The 19713-nt window shown below is 34.8% G+C and overlaps 1 protein-coding gene across 5 annotated transcripts in view; it reads left to right on the forward strand.

Annotated features, from left to right (window-relative positions):
* LOC115213791 overlaps positions 1 to 19713 on the forward strand; it is a 182545-nt gene that overhangs the window by 38858 nt on the left and 123974 nt on the right. The window contains exon 1 of one of the 5 annotated variants that reach the window (XM_036505054.1): positions 12807 to 12944. The exons of 1 other annotated variant lie outside the window; for it this stretch is intronic. In XM_036505054.1, coding sequence (XP_036360947.1) covers positions 12896 to 12944 — 49 coding nt within the window. In that variant the 5' untranslated portion in view covers positions 12807 to 12895. Of the gene's footprint in view, positions 1 to 12806; positions 12945 to 19713 lie in introns of those variants that run through there. 3 more of the 5 variants (XM_036505051.1, XM_036505053.1, XM_036505055.1) reach the window with 3 other exon arrangements.

Consider the following 19713-nt stretch of genomic DNA (forward strand, 5'->3'; position numbering starts at 1 on the left):
TACGTCCCTGAAACTTAACAATTTGCAAAGATGGCCAATTGAGTGGGTATCAGATTTTAAAAAATGAGTACTAGGTTCGACCTGACTAAAACCCTTCAAGGTGGTGCTCCAGCATGGCCACAGTCCTATGACTGAAACAGAAGGTAAAAGGTATATTAAGTATTGAATTAAAGAAATTACATTTACTTTATCATTTCAAGCAGCTGGTATAAAGATATATACTTTTGATGTTTTTTTTTATCAATATTGATTTCTACAAGAAATGTTTTGGTAAAAATGCAAATGGAAATATGTGTCTACTGAAGAACAATTGGCAATGGGTAATGAGTTATGAATAATCAATTAAAAGGTTACATTTTAGTAAACTCTCAGTCGAACCATCCAACCCATGCCAGCATGGAAAACGAACATTAAACGCTGATGATCATCATCATCATCAGAAAGTGAAAAAACAGTACAAGATATTACAATGGATGCTTTTATTGTAAAAGTAATTATTCAGTGATTCTGGTAGGAAGAAAATATATCTGGAAGTATTACATAATTGACAGGAGTTCAATACCTTTGATTTATAACTTCAAATAGCAACATAAAATCAATAGAGATCAAACATCCATGCTTCTGTTGAAACTTTAGATTTTCACATTGCTAGAAATTCTATGAGCAGAAAATAATTCTAACAAAAGCAGAGTTTTATCATGTAAAGTCTGTGATGAGTATCAAAAATCTAATTAGAAATAATTATATAGTGAAGAGAAGGCAACAGTAGCTCAGTGACTAATGTTATTTTAATAATCTTGCTAAGTGTTGGAGACAAGTCAGAATATATTTCAGTCACAGACCTCCTTAGCTAAGCATAGATTTCACTGTAATGATAAGAAAATCACAAAGTTGATGTAGACAAAAAAAGTGTATTTAAAAAATTACCTTATTTACTCATATTGAAAGCACTGGTGCTGGTGCCACATAAAAACACCCAGTACACTCTAAAATGGTTGCCGTTAGGAAGAGTATCCAGCTGTAGAAACCGTATCAAGACAGGCAATGGAAGCTGGTATGGCTCTTGGCCTTGCCAGCTCTTGTCAAACAGACATTAAATGAAAACAGTGATGACGATGCATAAGTCACACCTCTAATTTTACATTCATGATCGATGCCGGGCCTGCCTGATTGGCACCCATGCCTGTCACACGTAAAAAGCACTCATTACACTCTCAGAGTGGTTGGCATTAGGAAGAGCATCCAGCTGTAGAAACATTGCCAGATCAGATAGAAGCCTGCTGCAGCTGCTGGCTCTCCAGACCTTAGTCAAACCCATGCCAGCATGGAAAACGGACCTTCAATGATGATGATTTTGATACAAAATATTTTTCCATTCATAGTTCAAGCTTTTCCTTGTATATTAATCCCCACCTAACCTTTTTTTTCTTCTCTTCAGTTAAAATCAAGTAGTGCCACATATGCATGAACAAATAGACTGCATTAACACCATCCAAGGACCAAATAATGGTGTTAAACAGAGCTATGAATTAAGTGTGCAAGAAATTTAAGCTACAAACTCTTTATTCATTCAAGATCTCATATCCACTCAAGGTTGTTTGATGTAACTTGTACAAGAAGTTCTGAGAAACCTTTACCAACATAAGACTAACATTCTACTATACTAGATGTTTGCTTCTCATTCTGTTTATGAAATATAAATAAGAGTTAAATGCCTACAGGACCAATGTGGTCGGTAGAGGAAATATCTTTAAATGTTGCATATAATTTCTGTTAAATTTCTAACATAATTTGATGTAAAACAACTATATTGTATAAAACAAGGTTCATATTTACCTATTATTACAGATTTTATTATTAATATTATTTGTCGTGAAAGGTGGTGAGCTGGCAGAAACGTTAGCATGCTGAGCAAAATGCTTAGCAGTATTTCCTCAGTCTTTGTATTCTGAGTTCAAATTCCACCGAGGTCGACTTTGCTTTTCATCCTTTCAGGGTCAATAAATTAAGCCCCAGTTGCATACTGGGGTCAATCTAATTGAGTGGCCCCTTCCCCCAAAATTTCATGCCTTGTGCTTAGAGTAGAAAAGAATATTATTTGTGGTGAAAGCCTTACAAATATTGGGAGTCTTCATAATAAAAAGATAGTATTTGTACGTTCTTGAGTCAGCTAAAGATTATCCCTATAAGTTACTTGTACCTTTAATTGATATATCTATAACATTTCTACAATATATATATCCATGATTTTTTTTCTTCTGTATTCATTATGACATCTAAGTCTCATATTGAAACATTAGGTAATAATTAATTAATAATATAACTATATAGGCGCAGGAGTGGCTGTGTGGTAAGTAGCTTGCTAACCAACCACATGGTTCCAGGTTCAGTGCCACTGAGTGGCATCTTGGGCAAGTGTCTTCTGCTATAGCCCCGGGCCGACCAATGAAAGAAGCCTGTCGTATATATGTATATATATATATAAGTGTGTGTATATGTTTGTGTGTCTGTGTTTGTCCCCCTAGCATTGCTTGACAACCGATGCTGGTGTGTTTACGTCCCCGTTACTTGGCGGTTCGGCAAAAAAGAGACCGATAGAATAAGTACTGGGCTTACAAAGAATAAGTCCTGGGGTCGATTTGCTCGACTAAAGGCGGTGCTCCAGCATGGCTGCAGTCAAATGACTGAAACAAGTAAAAGAGTAAAAGAGAGTATAGAGTTACAGGAGTCACTAATTTTTAGGTTATAGTTCTGAGAATGAAATCCAATCGTAAACAGGTTGCTTTGCACCCATTTAGAACTAATTAAATAAATAGCAGAAATATACTGTAACAGTTGTCAGACACTAGACATGTCTGATGTTGTCTTAATTACAGTTGAGAGGGAAGACTCTCTACTCTCAACTAAATACTACTAAACTGATGCTGGTGTTCTGTAAAGTAACGTATCATTTCTTTCATATATTGTTTGACACCACAGCCAACCTTTCAATGAGAATTATGATAGAGAAACTGCAAGCTTTTTACAAAGATATACTATTTTTCTGTCATAATTCTCGTTTGCAGTTTTGACAAGGGTATTATTTTTCTCTATTAGCATCGGTGAATAAATAGCATGGTTGATTACAGGTTTTCAATGGGTTAATTACAGGTTTACTGTATTTCTGATTGAAAGAGTTACAAGTCTGATAACTCTGTGCAGAACAACTATCACCAAGGATATCATTAAAAAAAAACACAGTAGTTTTTCAATTTCCTTACCAATGTTTACACTGAGAGTAGATTTGGTACATGGAAGCTGAAAGAAGCCTGTCATATATATATATATATATATATATATATATATATATATATAGAGGGAGAATTCCCGACAAAAAACAAAAGACGAAGACAGGTTGTGTAGACAACAAACAGATACGTTTATTTGTTTCAGTCATTAGACTGTGGCCATTCTGGGACACCACCTTGAACTGCTAAGTTACAGGGATGTAAACACACCAACAACGGTTGTCAAACAGTGGTGGGAGACAAACACAGACACAAAGATGCACACACATAGACATATATACATACAACAGGCTTCTTTCAGTTTCTGTCTACCAAATCCATTCATATATATATATATATTATTTTATTATGGCCGGGTTCCAACTCAGGCCACAGCAGCAAATCCCACCTCCCACACTTCTCCATCCAACATCACTATGTAAAGGTCCTGAGTACATTCAAGGCCAGTGTCCGCAATCAAGTTGTCAATGTAAGTGTGACAATGTTTTCCTCTTCTTACATCACCATGAAGTGGGCTCCATGACACACACACATGCACACACACACGCACACACTTACACACACATGCACATATATATGTATACACACACACACGTGTGTCTGTGTGACAGGCTTCTGCACAGTTTCTTATTTCTTTATTGTCTACAAGGGGCTAAACATAAAGGGGGACAAACAAGACAGACAAAGGGATTAAGTCGATTACATCAACCCCAGTGCATAACTGGTACTTAATTTATCGACCCCGAAAGGATGAAAAGCAAAGTCGACCTCGGTGGAATTTGAACTTAAAACAATGGCAGACGAAATACCTATTTCTTTACTACCCACAAGGGGCTAAACACAGAGAGGACAAACAAGAACAGACAAAGGGATTAAGTCGATTACATCGACCTCAGTGCGTAACTGGTACTTAATTTATTGACCCCAAAAGGATGAAAGGCAAAGTCGACCTCGGCGGAATTTGAACTCAGAACGTAACGGCAGATGAAATACCGATAAGCATTTCGCCGCCATGCTAATATTTCTGCCAGCTTGCCTACTAAAGTCTCTTCACAATACATTGGTGAAGCCAAGATTCTGTCTAGAAGATATTATCCCAAGTTGCTATGCAATAGGAAATCTCTAGCAACACCTCCCATGTTTCCAGTGTTTTTAACTTTCTTTCTATGACCTAAAAGTTAATAGCAGAGAGAGGTGGGGATCGAGAGAGTGAAAGAGCGATAGAGAGATGAGCATACAGACAACAGAGACAGAGAGTTGTTCTAATCTGAGACATTATAAATCTTAGTCAATTTTTATAGAAACTTAGCTATGTCCGTCCCTAAATTTCTTACTCCAACAGACTTTCTTACAAAATCCCTTCATGCAGTGACAATCTGAGGGTATCAGTGATGTATCGGTAATGGTAGCTTCTTTCAGGTGTTCTTGTAATATAAACCTTGTGCATATTAATTAATAACGAATTAGTTGAATTATCTGCCAGTTTAATTAGATAAATAACTTTAACAAGGAACTACAGCTCAGATCACTTTCTCGTTATAAAAATAACATTATATAATTAAGAGACTGTCTTAAATATGTCATTTGATGATGGATATCAATAGATGTAAACATTGCTTGGAAAATCAAGGAATTGGTGCATTCAAACAGAAGTCTTAATGTGGTGCAGGCATGGTTAAGGAGCTCTCTTTGTAGCCGTGTGGTTTCAGGTTCTGTCCCACTGTGCAGTACCTTGGATATGCGTCTTCTACTATAACCCTAGGTCAACCAATGCCTTGTGAATTAATTTGGTAGATGGAGACTGTGTGGAAGCCTATTGTGTTTGTGTGTGCGCGCATGTGTCTGTATCTGTTTGTCCCCCTCTACCACCACTTGATAAGTGGTGTTGGTTTGTTTACATCCCTTTACCTTAGCAGTTGAGCAAAAGAACACATTTAAGGAGGATAAGTGAGGTTCATTCATTGAGCTAAACCTTTGAAAGTAGTACCCCAGCATGGCCACAGTCTAATGACTGAAGCAAATAAAAGAAGATAGAAGAAAATGGTATTTGTTCTATCCAAGATGCACGAGCATTCTTTGCCATTCTGGCCATTTACAATGTAGGGAACTAGGTAAAGACTGAACTACTTGAAACCTTCAACTAATGATGTTTATTATTGGACACAGAATTTAAAATAAGACCAACCTCTAAAGTACTTTGGGGGAAAGGATGGCAACTTTTTGAAATGACCCAGACAAAGATAAATAACTTTTATAATCACTATGATTGGTTGTAAAAACCCTCACCCCCACCTCTCTCTCTCATTTTTCTCTTAGGTGTGTATCTAATTTTAATACTTATTTTCAACCACATCAATAATATAATTCTTTAATCTATTAATTCTCTTTTAATTACTTAAATCAGTGATTCTCTTGTGATATGCCATGTGATGTTGCTAGAGCTTAAATCATTTATATTTCTAGAGTAAAATATAAGCTTTTTTTGTGTGCATTTTTCGACTTTATATATAAAGCATGTTACAAAATATCTTATTGTACTGTGAATTAAAACATTCGGTAACCACTGACTTGGTCATTGTTATAACATTAAGGCAGATTAACTTACTAAGATATGAATAGTTTTCAAAACCCTGTTTCCTAAAGGCATGTCATATCACCTTATTGTAAGAAGCAGTTCTCAAATTCATCCCTAAAAGACTGAATATGACATTGATTGTGTGTATGGTGTTCACTGTGTAAGCTTGGTCTCATTGTACATACAATAAACATTCCCATTTTTATACCTCATCATCCCAGCTAACCAGGAAATATAGAGAATGTCAGGGATAAATGTGTTGGATAAAGATAAAATTAGTTGAAGTGGAGTCTAAATAAAAAATATATTTGAAAATCCTTTTGTTTAACTGTAAGACTTATTGTTAATTCTTAACAGTAATAACAATAGCAGATGTTATAATTCTGAATAATATCAACAACAATAATAATTGTTCCTAATTGAGGTACAAGGCCAGGCATTTTGAGAGGGAGGGATTTAGTTGATTACATCATCCTCCAAGGTCAAGTGGTTGAAAGGCAAAGTAAACCTCAGCGGAATTTGAACTCAGAGTGTGAAGGGCCAGAAGAAATGCCACTAAGCATTTTGTCAGATGCACAAAAGAATCAACCAGCTTAATAAAAATAATAATAATAACAATAATAATGACAATATAATAATAATAATAATAATAATAATAAATAATAATAATAACAATAATAATGACAATAATAATAATAATAATAATAATAATAATAATAATAATAATAATAATAACAATAATGACAATAATGATAATATTATAATAATAATAATAATAATAATAATAATAATAATAATAATAATAATAATAACAACAACAACAACAACAATCCGTTCTACTATAGGCACAAAGCCTGAAATTTTGGGGGAGGGGGCTAATCGATTACATCGACCCCAGTGCATAACTGGTACTAAATTTATTGACCCCAAAAGGATGAAAGATAAAGTTAACCTCAGTGGGATTTGAACTCAGAACATAGTGACAGGTGAAATACTGCTAAGCATTTTGTCCAGCATGCTAATTATTCTGCCAATAATAATTCCTATCATAATAATCACATTAGGTATGATAAAAAATTTTCAAATACATAACAAAAACACCAAGACTAACAAGTATATATAACATACAGAAAATAGCACTACTGGGCACCATACACATTGTACAAAAAACACTTTTAATACAGTAAAAATAAGAGCATCACAACAAACCACAGCACATACCCAAGGCACACAGAGCTATGCTCAGTAATGAAGTGAAAGCACATGGTATAAATAAGACTGCTGAATAATAATAATGGTTTCCAATTTTGGCTCAAGGCTAGAAATTTTGAGTGGGAGGGGGTAAGTCAATTACATTGACCCCCAGTGTTCAACTGGTACTTATTTTGGTAAATTTTTATATTAACACCTGCACGATTTTCACTAAGAAAAAAATTTCGGATTTTTTGCATGGAATCAACCTCCTAATATGCTGCAAATCCCTTATTTTGGTTTGGAAAAAAGGTGGGGCAAGGGGGGATATATTTAATAACAAACCATGTAATTCACACTCTGGAAAATTTATTTCTGTAAAATGTTTTTTTTTTATTAAACACACAAGATATAGTCTATAAATTTAGGATTTATATACTTTCTCATACAACAATTAAGATATATTTATTTAAAATCGTTCATCTTTCTCCCACACGCATGAAAGTTAGTTTGGGCGTGATTTTTATTTTTATTTTTTTTCCTTAGTGAAAATCGTGAAAAGATCAATGGGGGAGGGGGAACTTCCGAGGCTTCCACCTCATCCCCATTTTCCGGACCTCAAAAAGGGTTTCGTAGCATATTAGGAGGTCACAGGAATTCCATTCAATGAAAAAAAATAATATTTCCAATGATTCTGAGATGGGGGGGGGGTCCCCTTCGCCCTGCTCCCCGCTCTTCTGAAACAAAATAAGAGATTTGCAGCATATTAGGAGGTCAGGGTACTTGATTCCATGAAAAAAAATCCAAGTTTTTTTTTTTCTTAGTGAAAATCGTGCAGTTGTTTATATAAAAATTTACCCTTATTTTATTAACCCTGAAAGGATGAAAGGCAAAGTTGAGCTTGGCAGTATTTGAACTCAGAATGTAAGGGCAGATGAAATGCTGCTAAGTATTTTGCCCACCATGTTAATGATTCTGCCAACTTGCTGCTTTCACTGCCTTATTAATAATAATGATGATGAGGATGATGATGATGATGGTGATGGTGGTGGTGGTGGTGTATTATTTTTTGACTACAGAAGGACAAGAGGTAAACCTGACCTTGGTGAGATTTGAACACAAGGATAAAGAACCCTAACAAATAACACCAATGGTTCTACCAAATAATAATAATTACTTGTATTGGCAAAGGTAAGCCAATTAAAACAGAAAGGAAACATGATTGTCATGTCTTTTTTGTGTATCTAGGACTATATTGTCTAATGTGTGCTCCCTGTCTTAAGGTGATAGACTGTGATTTGAAAGAATTCATTTGTTTTTACTAGGAGGTTGAGCAAACTGCCCTGTAACTTCTTCATTACATCATCATTATCAAAATTCTGGACATTACTGTCTTGAGTCCTTCATCATCATCATCGTTTAACATCCGTTTTCCATGCTGGCATGAGTTGGACTCATGAAACCAGTTACCTACTTTCCATACTGTTTAAGTGACGAAGGTCACAAAATTCTCCCTAAACAAGATGCTAGTCTGTCGTAGAGTTACTCGTTTGCAACTGAGTGAACAGGAACAGTGTGAAATGAAGTGTTTTGCTCAAAAATACAACACACTGCCCAGTGCAGGAATCGAAACCACAGTCTTGCTGTCATGAGTGCAACACCCTAAGCACTAGGCTGCATGTCTTCACCTCATTACATTGGTGAATTATTTCACTAAATCTATTCAAGTAGCTGGAATGGAACTATGAAGGATTGAGTCCAATATAGTGCAACTAACATACAATCATCACCAATAATATAAACTTATTCATTTAGTGTCACACAGCACCATATGGAAGTGAATCTAGAAATAGATTACACCTGGCAACAAAATCCTGAATAGACATGCTTTCAAACAGCTATTTTGAATGAATGTAGGGACCAAAATAACCCTCCCCCCTTTTTTTTTCTTAACTTATCAAAGAATGATTGTAATATATATCTTTATTTTCATGTAGTTGCATAACAGTGCATATTTTGTATAAAATATTTTTTTGACTAGATTAGCATTTTTTTTTTTTTGTGGTGGGGGTCACAAAATTGAAATAGATATTAAGGGAATTCCTGTGTTTATATTTATAATGTGTGTTTTATTTTCATCAAGTTGCAGCTGATGTTAAATTGAATGTTTCCTTTTTGATTTAGAACTTTTATATCTGTTTTGAAGACACATGTCTCATCTTTGAAGGTCTTGAAATTTGGTTATTTCTTTCAAAGTTACGGGCTGTTATTTTCCTCTGTTGTGATTTAATCCATTTTTCAAAATCTACATCAGTTTGTTATCTTATGGTTTTGAATATAGTTGAATATTTGTGTTCTTGAAGCAAGTTCAAGTTGTATATTTTTTTTTAAGGAAATACCAGCAGACACAGGTATGGCTGTGTGGTTAAGAAGCTCACTTTGCAGCCACATAGTTTCAGGTTCAGTCTCACTGCATGGCACCTTGAACAAGTTTTTTCTATAGCTCTAGGCTGCGCAATCTTTATGAATGAATTTGGTAGATTGAAACTGTGGAAACCTGTCATATATGTGATCAAAAATAGATACCAAAGAGGCTGATGTTGTTCTCTGTTAGCAAGACTCTTTTTTTCAATTTTACTATATGTTTGTGTGTCTCTCTGTGTTTGTCTTTGACAAACCATTTGACAGTGTTGATTTGTTTACATCCTTGTAAGTTAGCAGTTTGGCAGTATCAGACTTAAAAAATAAGTACTAGGATTGATTTGTTTAACTAAAACCCATAAAGGCAGTGCCCCAGCATGGCCACAGTCCAATGATTGAACCAAAGAACAAGTTAAAATGTATTGCCTGTTGTAGTATGTTTAAGTTTTTGATTCGTTGTTGACGTCCATTTTACTTTTCTAAGTTATTACAATTACTTCAAAAATGTCCATTCTTATCTTTCCATGAACTCTCATGTCATCCCAACACCAAGGGGCTTAGGAATCTGGAACTGTTGTTTGTAAGACTAGAAAAAATATTCTTTTCTACTCTAGGCACAAGGCCTGAAATTTTGGGGAAGGGGGCCAGTCGATTAGGTTGACCCCAATATGCAACTAGTGTTTAATTTTATCGACCCCCGAAAGGATGAAAGGCAAAGTTGACCTCAGCGGAATTTGAATCCAGAACATAAAGACACAAAATACCGCTGAGCATCTTGCCCAGTGTGCTGACATTTCTGCCAGCTCACCGCCTTAAGACTAGAAAAAATATTGAAGGACTAAAATAGTGTTAGCACAACCTGCAAAAATTTCTGACTGGAATTGGAATGAGAACACTTGTGCTGTGACTCCTAAGCAAGACATTGACTTCCCTAATATTAGCAACTGTTAAAAAAAAAAGTAAAAACAATATCTATTTTTAATTATTTAAGTAGTGGGGTCCTTCCTGAGCCCCTGCTATCTCTCTCACCCTCGCCCCTCCCCATCTCCATACTGATATTTCCCATCAACCACATCTCTACGCTTGTTCATCATTCACTACATTTACCTCTATCTCCATCTCTAACCATCTGTTACTCTCCCCTCATGCTCTTATCAAACTACCCATCCTCTCATCACCCCCTCATCCACTGACTCTATCCTCTCTTATTCTCACCTTCTTGTACCTTGAGAGATTGTTCTAGAACATCACTACCATTCTTATCTTCTTTCCAGCTACTGCTACTTACCTTTATATGATGTGGGGTAGCCATGTGTCTCCTCTATAGCAAGGCACCTATTCTTGTCCCTTCTTCATACTTTAGACTCTCAACACCTGGCATAAAAGCGTTGTAATCTTTTCTGCTCTAGTCACAAGGCACGAAATTTTGGGGGAAGTGGAGGGGGCAGTTGATTAGATCAACCCCAGTACACAACCCTCAAGGGATGAAAGACAAAGTTGGACGTTAGTAGGGTTTGAACTCAGAACTTAAAGAAACACAAGAAATGCTGCTAGTCATTTTGTCCAACATGCTAACAATTCTGATACCTCACCACATCTGCATTACAGTATAGTCTTATTTTAAGCATGATTGGTTTTCATTGTAAAGTGGCAAGCTGGCAGAATTGTTAGCACGCTGGACAAAACACTTAGTGGTATTTCACCCATCGCTACGTTCTGAGTTCAAATTCCACCAACTTAGCTTTTCATCCTTTCGGGGTCGATAAATTAAGTACCAGTTGCGTACTGGGGTCAATCAAATCAACTGGCTCCCTCCAAAAAAATTTCGGGTCTTTTGTCTAGAGTAGAAAAGATTACTATACGTCTCAAAGGTAGCAAGCTGGCAGAATTGTTGCTTGTTGCTATGTTCTGAGTTCAAATTCCGCCAATGTTGACTATGCCTTTCATCCTTTCGGGGTCGATAAATTAAATACCAGTGAAACAGTAGGGTTCATGTAATCGACTAGTGCCCTTTCTCCGAATTTCAGGCCTTGTGCATTTAGTAGAATGGATTGGTTTTCATTGTTTTTAATCTTCATTGAGATTTTCTACTTTAAGGATGTGAAAATAAGTTATTTCTTTATAATCATTAACCATTTTCACAAAATCATTTCTGTTTTAAAACTAACAGATGGATATTCATCTTTGCTTTTACTTTTTAACTTGTTTCAGTCATTAGACTGTGGCCATGCTGGGGCATTATCTTGAAGAGTTTTTAGTTAAATGAATTAACCCCAGGATTTACTTTTTTTAAGCCTGGTACTTTGGGTCTCTTTTGCCAAACATAAATACACAAGCACTGGTTATTAAGTGGTGGTGGGAGACAAACACAGATGCAAAGACACACACACACACACACACACACACACAAACAAAGAGATTTCTTTCAGTTTCTGTCTACCAAATCCATTCACAAGGCTTTGGTTGGCCCGAGGCTATAGCAGAAGACACTTGTCCAAGGTGCCATGCAGTGGGGCTGAACCTGAAACTATGTAGTTAGGAAGCAAGCTTCTCACCACACAGTCCCACCTGCATCTCTCCACACAGCCACTTTGTTGATATTTTCTCATACCACCTTCAGTTAGTGTCATAAACCAAAATTAGGAACTATAAATTTTGTCATAAATTATATTAATTACAAAATTAACATTTGATTTTTTTTTTGTCAAGTGTCTTCTTTATACAGTTTTGAATCTTTTCTTTATTTTTTTTATTCCGATTTATAACAACAAAACTGTAACCCCATCTCTCTTTATCTGTAATTCCATAATAGAATTAACGTTATCTCTTGGAATACGAAAGATGAATTCATAAGCAGTTGGTGCCCTGTTTTTTATGCTTTTGTGAATCACCAAAGAGAAAAAACATCACCCCCCACTAGGAACCCAGATAGCTTATATTAAAAATGTCTAAACACACTTTCTATCATAATATAAAGCTTAAAAAAACAACTACATATACCCATAGAGTACTGATAATATATTCTTATTTTAGAAAACTGTGCTAACATGATATCTGTCAGAATATACACAAATCCGGAGCAGTCATAAATAGAGAGAGATGTTGGCCAAAACTATTTATGAAATAAATATAAGCTATTAATCAATTGCGCTAGTTTGCAGAAAACTATTGGCATTATGAGGATATTTATCTCAACTTTTATTACTTTAATTAAAATTCATTATTTAATCAATGGAAACTTGAAATGTGTTACTTCTACACACCTAACTATCTAAGTAGATAACCAGTCTTTATCTCTTTATCATTAGATTGGCTACTGAAATAAGTTTGTCAGGTACAGGCACTTGTGTAGCACTGCACAGCTGTATCATCCATTAGCAGTTTCTCTAGTTTCTCTTGCGGTGCTTCTTGGACTTAGTTGATGTTGTCACTGCTGAACTGTTTGGGGAGACGTAGCAAATATCCAAAATGTATGTATAACACAGCAGCATTCTGTTGTTATATTCTTGGAATGTCTTTGTTTCTTTCTCTCTTCACTTTCTACGAAAAATGTCATGTTTTTAATTTGAAGCTTAATTTTTAACTTCTGTTAATTTGCAAATTGTTTTCAATATTTTTCTTATAAAATTATCTACAGTGCAACTTAAGGATTTTAAATGAGAAGTTCTGATGTCTTTGCTTTATTTCAAAAATGAAGAAGAGATTAAACAGACTTGATGCTAATTAAGAATTTAATGAATGATATAATTAAAAAGAAATATTCTATTGTCATTTCTGCATAAATCACTGTTTCTATATTCTAAAAGCTGTGTGTTTACAACAACCTCCTTTCATAAGCTTCTTTAATTGTCATTTTGTTTGCATAATAATTACAATTACATAAAATTTCAATTCTGTGCTGGCTTTTCATTGTGGACAGCTAATCCTTAATTCACTTTAATCTCTCTTTCACATATATTAACATTAGTTAACAACACGAAAAAATAATCTGGTAATTTCATTCAGGGATTTATTTACTATACTGTACATGTTATTTCTTCAATTCTTGTTGTTTTTATTTTCTTTTAGTTTACTCCTTTATTTATTTTATTTCTTAGTTTACTTTTCATCTCAATTTGGGTTAATAAGATTAGAAATTAAATAATACTTTTTTCTTCTAGGATTGTTAATGTTGCTTTATAATAATCTATAAGTATTAAACACGTTAAAGATTGTTAGGCGTTTGTTTATATTATCATCATCATCATCATCATCAATGTTAAACGAGATGATGAGGATTGGGGTGTTAGATGTATTTGTTCATTTTTTTCCTAGTTGACACTCCATCATTGTCATGTCTGAAAAAAAGGTAAAGTTTATTCAAATTTCAAAAACATAAACAAAAGTTGTAGAGGAAGACTAGATCTTCAAAAGCCATAAAAATTCTATGATAGAAATTATTTTTCATGTTAATTCAAATAATATTGGAAAGGATTAAAATAAAAACAAAAATAAACAGTCAAATTTATTTGATGACCCAATAATAAGAAAAACTGCTGACAGTATATTTAGAATTTATTACTTGTATTTATTATGTAAACTAATTTTTACTGTTAGGTGTATTTTGTAATTTACATGTTCTTATTCATAAGACATCATATTACGTAGAATGGTAGATTAACAGAAATAGTATAGAGTGGCGTAAATTGTGCTGTGGCAGGTATTTAAGTTCCTTTGTTTTCTGACTTCAAATCCTGTCAAGGTTGATTTTGCATGTCATCCTGCTTGGAGCCAATAAAATAAATTGCAATCAAGCTTGTGTGAAGGAGATCCTATAGACTAAAATCTGTCATAACAGTTATGAACAGGTTACCTGCAGACAAAGATCATATTTTGTTTTCATCTTGTAAATTTGAGAGAATAATTCTTAAATTCTTGAATTTATGTTCTTTTCTTTGAAAGTCAAAAATAATTGCTGCTAGGTTTTTGATTCTTTTCCCCAGTCAATTGAGTTTCCTGCTGCTGTCATCCACAATTATATAATGCAGGGTAGCCATGTGTTTTCTCTATAGCAAGACACTTGTCCCAGGCACAAAAGCACCTCTCCCCCATTCAAAATCGCTCTCCGATTTGTCAAGGGGATTTTCCCCTTCCTTTATTATTTTCCTGTCTTGCAAGTTAACTTGGCAACCTCACTAGTACTGGTGCCACAAAAAAATAGCCCCTAGTACACACTGTATAGTGGTTGGCATTAGGAAGGGTATCCAGCCATAGAAACCATGCCAAAGCTGACATGGAATACAATGCATGCCTGTGGATGCTCCTGTTCCTGTCGAACTGTCCAGCCTGTGCCAGCATAAAAAAACAAAACAAATGTTAAATGATGATAAGAATTTTATTTTACACACACCATTCAGTTCATCACATCTTTACTTACTGTTATATATTACAGGTATGTAATATATATGGATTTATTGTTCAGATATTTCAAGTAGCTATCATAATTTTTCATAACTTCATGATTTCAACAATTTCCATGCAGTCCTTTCTTCCATTTAGTTGTTCATTTACCTGTTCTGAAATCATCACAAAATAGACACAGACAAAACAGTACCTAACATCTTTTTATTTTAGAATATACTTTTGGGATATATGCTGTGCTTGTGAACCAAGTGTTGAACCAAGTGAAATCATAGTCGTGGCCGATGCTAGTGCTGTCTGACTGGTGCCCATGCTGGTGGAACGTAAAAGGCACCAGTTGAGTGTTAGGCTTCATGGAAGCACTGACAAGTGACCAAGACCCTTGGCGATATACTGTGCTTGTGTTGACCTGTCAAGCCAAGTGAGGCTGTAGTCATGGCCAATACTGGTGTCAGGTTAGTGGCACCACTCTTGGAGTGGTTGGTGTTAGGAAGGACATCCAGCCATAGAAACCTTGCCAGATCAGATTGGAACCTGGTGCAGCCCCCTGGCTTACCAGTTTTCAGTCAAACTGTCCAACCCATGCCAGCATAGAAAGCAGTCATTAAACAATGATGATAATGATAATGATGATGATAATATTATCATTCCCCAGCTTGGACGCAAATAAGAATCTTCTTCACCCGGCCACTGAGAAACATTGTTATCATAGAATATACAACAGAGACATTATAGGTGTCTATGTTTGTGTCTGTGTCGTTGCTTGTCTGATGTTTACATCAGTCTAAAATCTAGTTTCCTTGTTTAGGTTGCACCTCTTGCTGTCCCTAATGATGCAACAAATAGAGATCAATAAAAGTACCTGGTCCCAAGTTAATATAAATACTTCACTAGATATGATTGACTAAGACTCTTGTAAAAGTTGCCCCAGTATGACCTTAGTCCAATAACTGAAACAAATAAAAGAAGATATATATAAATGTATATGTCAATATGTATAGGAGGACCAGACTTGAAGGTGTTTCTTAGAGTGAAGTGGGTTTAATATATATATATATATATATATAATATATTATATATATATATATTATATATATATAATATATATATATATATATATGTATATATATATATATATATATAGATATATATATATATATATATATATATATATATATATATATATATACACACATATACACACATATGTACGTATATATATATATATATAATATATATATATATATATAATATATATATATATATATATATATATATATATATATATATATATATATATATAATATATAATATATATATATGTATATGTATGAATATATGGCAAGAAGAAAATGGAGGGAATCCAGAGGTAGTATCATCAGCTGTTAGATATCATATTATGTCTATTTATCTATTTAAAACCTTCTGATAATATATATATACATATGTAAAGTACTAGTTAGTACTTTACACATGTATATATTATCAAAACTGTTTTAAATAAATATATAGACAGAATATTTAACAGCTGATGAATACTACCTCTGGATTCCCTCCATTTTCTTCTTGCCATATAAATTAAAGGTAAAAACCACTTATTACCCTCGCCTAGTTATTATACTCAACATTGTAATTCCCACACAATAACCAACACTTTTGCATTAATAATTGGGTATTCTACCAGCAGTATATTGGATACATACTATTCCTTAGTTGGTTGGATTCACAACCTCTAACTCTCTTTAAATTATATATATATATATATATATTATATATAACACACACGTGCCCATGTACAAAATATTTATATGCAAAGGTTCTAGCAATTAAATGTTTGACGTTCTGTGTATGGTTAAGTTAGTGTGTCAATTTAATAACAAAAGCTCCACTGAGTTGTATGAAAGGGAACCAAAAATCAGTATCTAGTCCCTCACTATTCTTTTCCATGCAAGTCCTCTGTGTTTGGACTTGCACATAATACAACCAACACCCACCCACCAAACCAGGCTTCTTTTTACAGTTCTGAAATAAACCATCAATAGATTTCGTGTATATATGTATATAGTGTGTAGGTTTATATGAATATGTATATATGTAATATATCTGTAATGTAGTGCAAGATAAACCTGTTTTTTTTTTTCAACACTGGAGGTTTATTGTATTGTGAAAACTGTAAATAACTGTCTTTGTGAGAAAGAGAAAGACATTTTCCTACAACTGTCATAATACAGTGATGACTCCAGTGTATTGAGAAAAATAGGTTTGCTTTGCATCACACCATTAGACACAGGAGGGAATGAATTATTAACATGTAGATATATATACATCATCTTTATTTGATGCTCGTTTTCCATGCTGGCATGGGTTGAACGATTCAACAGGAACTGGCTAGGCCAGGGGCAGCACCAACTTCCATGCTCTTCCTAACACCAACCCCCTTTACAGAGTGTACTGGGTGCTTTATATGTCGCACCAGCATATATATATACATACATACATATATATATATATATCACTTTGATCACTTTGACCGACCAGTCCGTCAGGCGTCCATTTGACACCGCTGATCACAGCACGCTGTCCACTCCTCTCTGGATCGCGCCTTTCTCATCCACGTGATCCCAATCGTCCTCCTGAAATCGTAATTCCACCATCGTGGAGGTCTTCCGGGTGGCTTTTTCTGCTCACGCAGGTACCACTCGACAACTGCGTGCGTCCACCGATTATCGGTGAGCCGGGCGACGTGTCCAGCCCATCTATACTTGCTGCGTGTATACTCTGCAATGACATCTCTCACGCCGGACTTCTTTCTGATGATCTTGCTACTTATGTATACATACATACATAGATCACACATATATATATATATATATATATATATATATATGTGATCTATGTATGTATGTATGTATGTATGTATGTATGTATGTATACATTATTCTTATACGAGAATAAGGTGGAAAGCTGGCAGAATCATTAGCATGTTGGGCAAAATACTTAGTGGTATTTCGTCTGATGCTACATTCTGAGTTCCAATTCCACTGAAATCAGTTACACACTGGGGTCGATGTAATCGACTTAATCCCCCTCCCCTAAGCTGCTTTTGTGACAAAAAATTTGAAATTATTATTCTTATACAAGAGTGTTGTTGACAATGACTTGAAAGTTTTGACCAACTAAGCTTGCAAAGGCATGCATCCTAGTGGTAGGGCATTACTGCCATGATCACTACATCAATGGTTTGATTCCTGGACCAAGTGGCATGTTGTTTTCTTGATTGAAACATTTAATTTCACATTGGTCTGCGACCATTTTGACAGCTGACATCTGTGCAGACAATGTCCATTTGATGGAGGGACTGCTGTGATACATTTGATCACTATAAGCAAATCATTTGTGCACGTCGTTCAGCAAAAAGGGAACACCTATGTTTAATGGGAGATTCCATCATATTCCATGCAAGCATAGGAAAGTGAACTTTAAAATGATGATGATGTTTATATTATATATTTTTATTTATTTTATAACTTAGTCATTTTGCTACTTTGGCATTTCACGCGTGCATTTAGAGGTTCATCAGGCAAGTTGTGACAAGAGATTTTTGATGGTAGATTTTATACATATATAAGGGATTCATATTGTAGGGCATAGTAGGAGGTGTTGGTGGAGGAGAGAAAAAGTTAATGAGGGGAAAAAACCAGGAGCAAAAGAAGAGGGGGGAAAAAAAGAAAGAAAAACAAAAGGGAAAAGGAAAGAAGAGAAGGGGTTAAGAGAGAAATAAGGTTGGATGGGCAGATATTGGTTCAATAAAAAACTTGAGTAGAAATAAATAAAGTAAAAAGCTATCAAATAAGTAAATCAAATTGAATGGGAGAAGGAATTTCACGAATGTGTGTGTGTGTGTGTGTGTGTGAATAGATTGGTTTCAAATTTTAGCACAAATACTACAATTTGGTGGAGAGTGAGCAAACCAATTGTATAGATCCAGTATTCAGCTGGTATTAATTCCATGGATCCTCTCTCTTCTAAAGGATGAAAGGTAAAGTTGAGCTCAGTGGACTTAGTATTCAGAATGTAGAGATGGACCAATAAGCACCAAAGTAGCAAGAATTCTTCTGCCAGTTGGATGCTTTTGTATGTGTAAATAGATTGATTGATAAAGGGATTGTAATCTGAATGTAACTGGGTTGGGCCCAGTGAATAATTAAAATGGGAAGTAAAGGAAAAATATTAATTGAAGAATGTTAATTGAAAAGGCCTGCCTTTTTGGGGGGGTTTGGTTTCAGTTGTTGATTAAGGGTTCAGGTTTCAGAAAATTGACCAGAAGAAATTACTGATGAGTTAGTGATGGGAGTGGGTAGTAGTGGGAGAAGAAGGAGAGGAAGAAGAAGATGATGATGATGATGATGATGATGATGATGATGAAGAAAAAGGAAGAGGGGAAGAATGATAAAGAGAAAGGGTAGATAAAAGGGATAATAAAATAACAACAGCAGCTGTAGCAACAATAACAAGAAGAAGAAGAAGATGATGATGATGATGATGATGATGATGATGAAGAAAAAGGAAGAGGGGAGAATGATAAAGAGAAAGGGTAGATAAAAGGGATAATAAAATAACAACAGCAGCTGTAGCAACAATAACAAGAAGAAGAAGAAGAATTTCTTTTATTAGCCACAGGGGCATAGATGAGGGGGATATCACAAGGACAATCAACCATTTGTGTGAAGGTTTACATGAAAGATGAGGAGAAAATAATGGAAAGCACGGTGAAATGTGATAAAAGTATATATAGTATAAATAGTATGTGATAACAAGAATGGTGCAGTCCTCCTGATA

The sequence above is a fragment of the Octopus sinensis genome, linkage group LG7 (genome assembly GCF_006345805.1).
Source record: "Octopus sinensis linkage group LG7, ASM634580v1, whole genome shotgun sequence".
NCBI classification, from domain to species: Eukaryota; Metazoa; Mollusca; class Cephalopoda; order Octopoda; family Octopodidae; genus Octopus; species Octopus sinensis.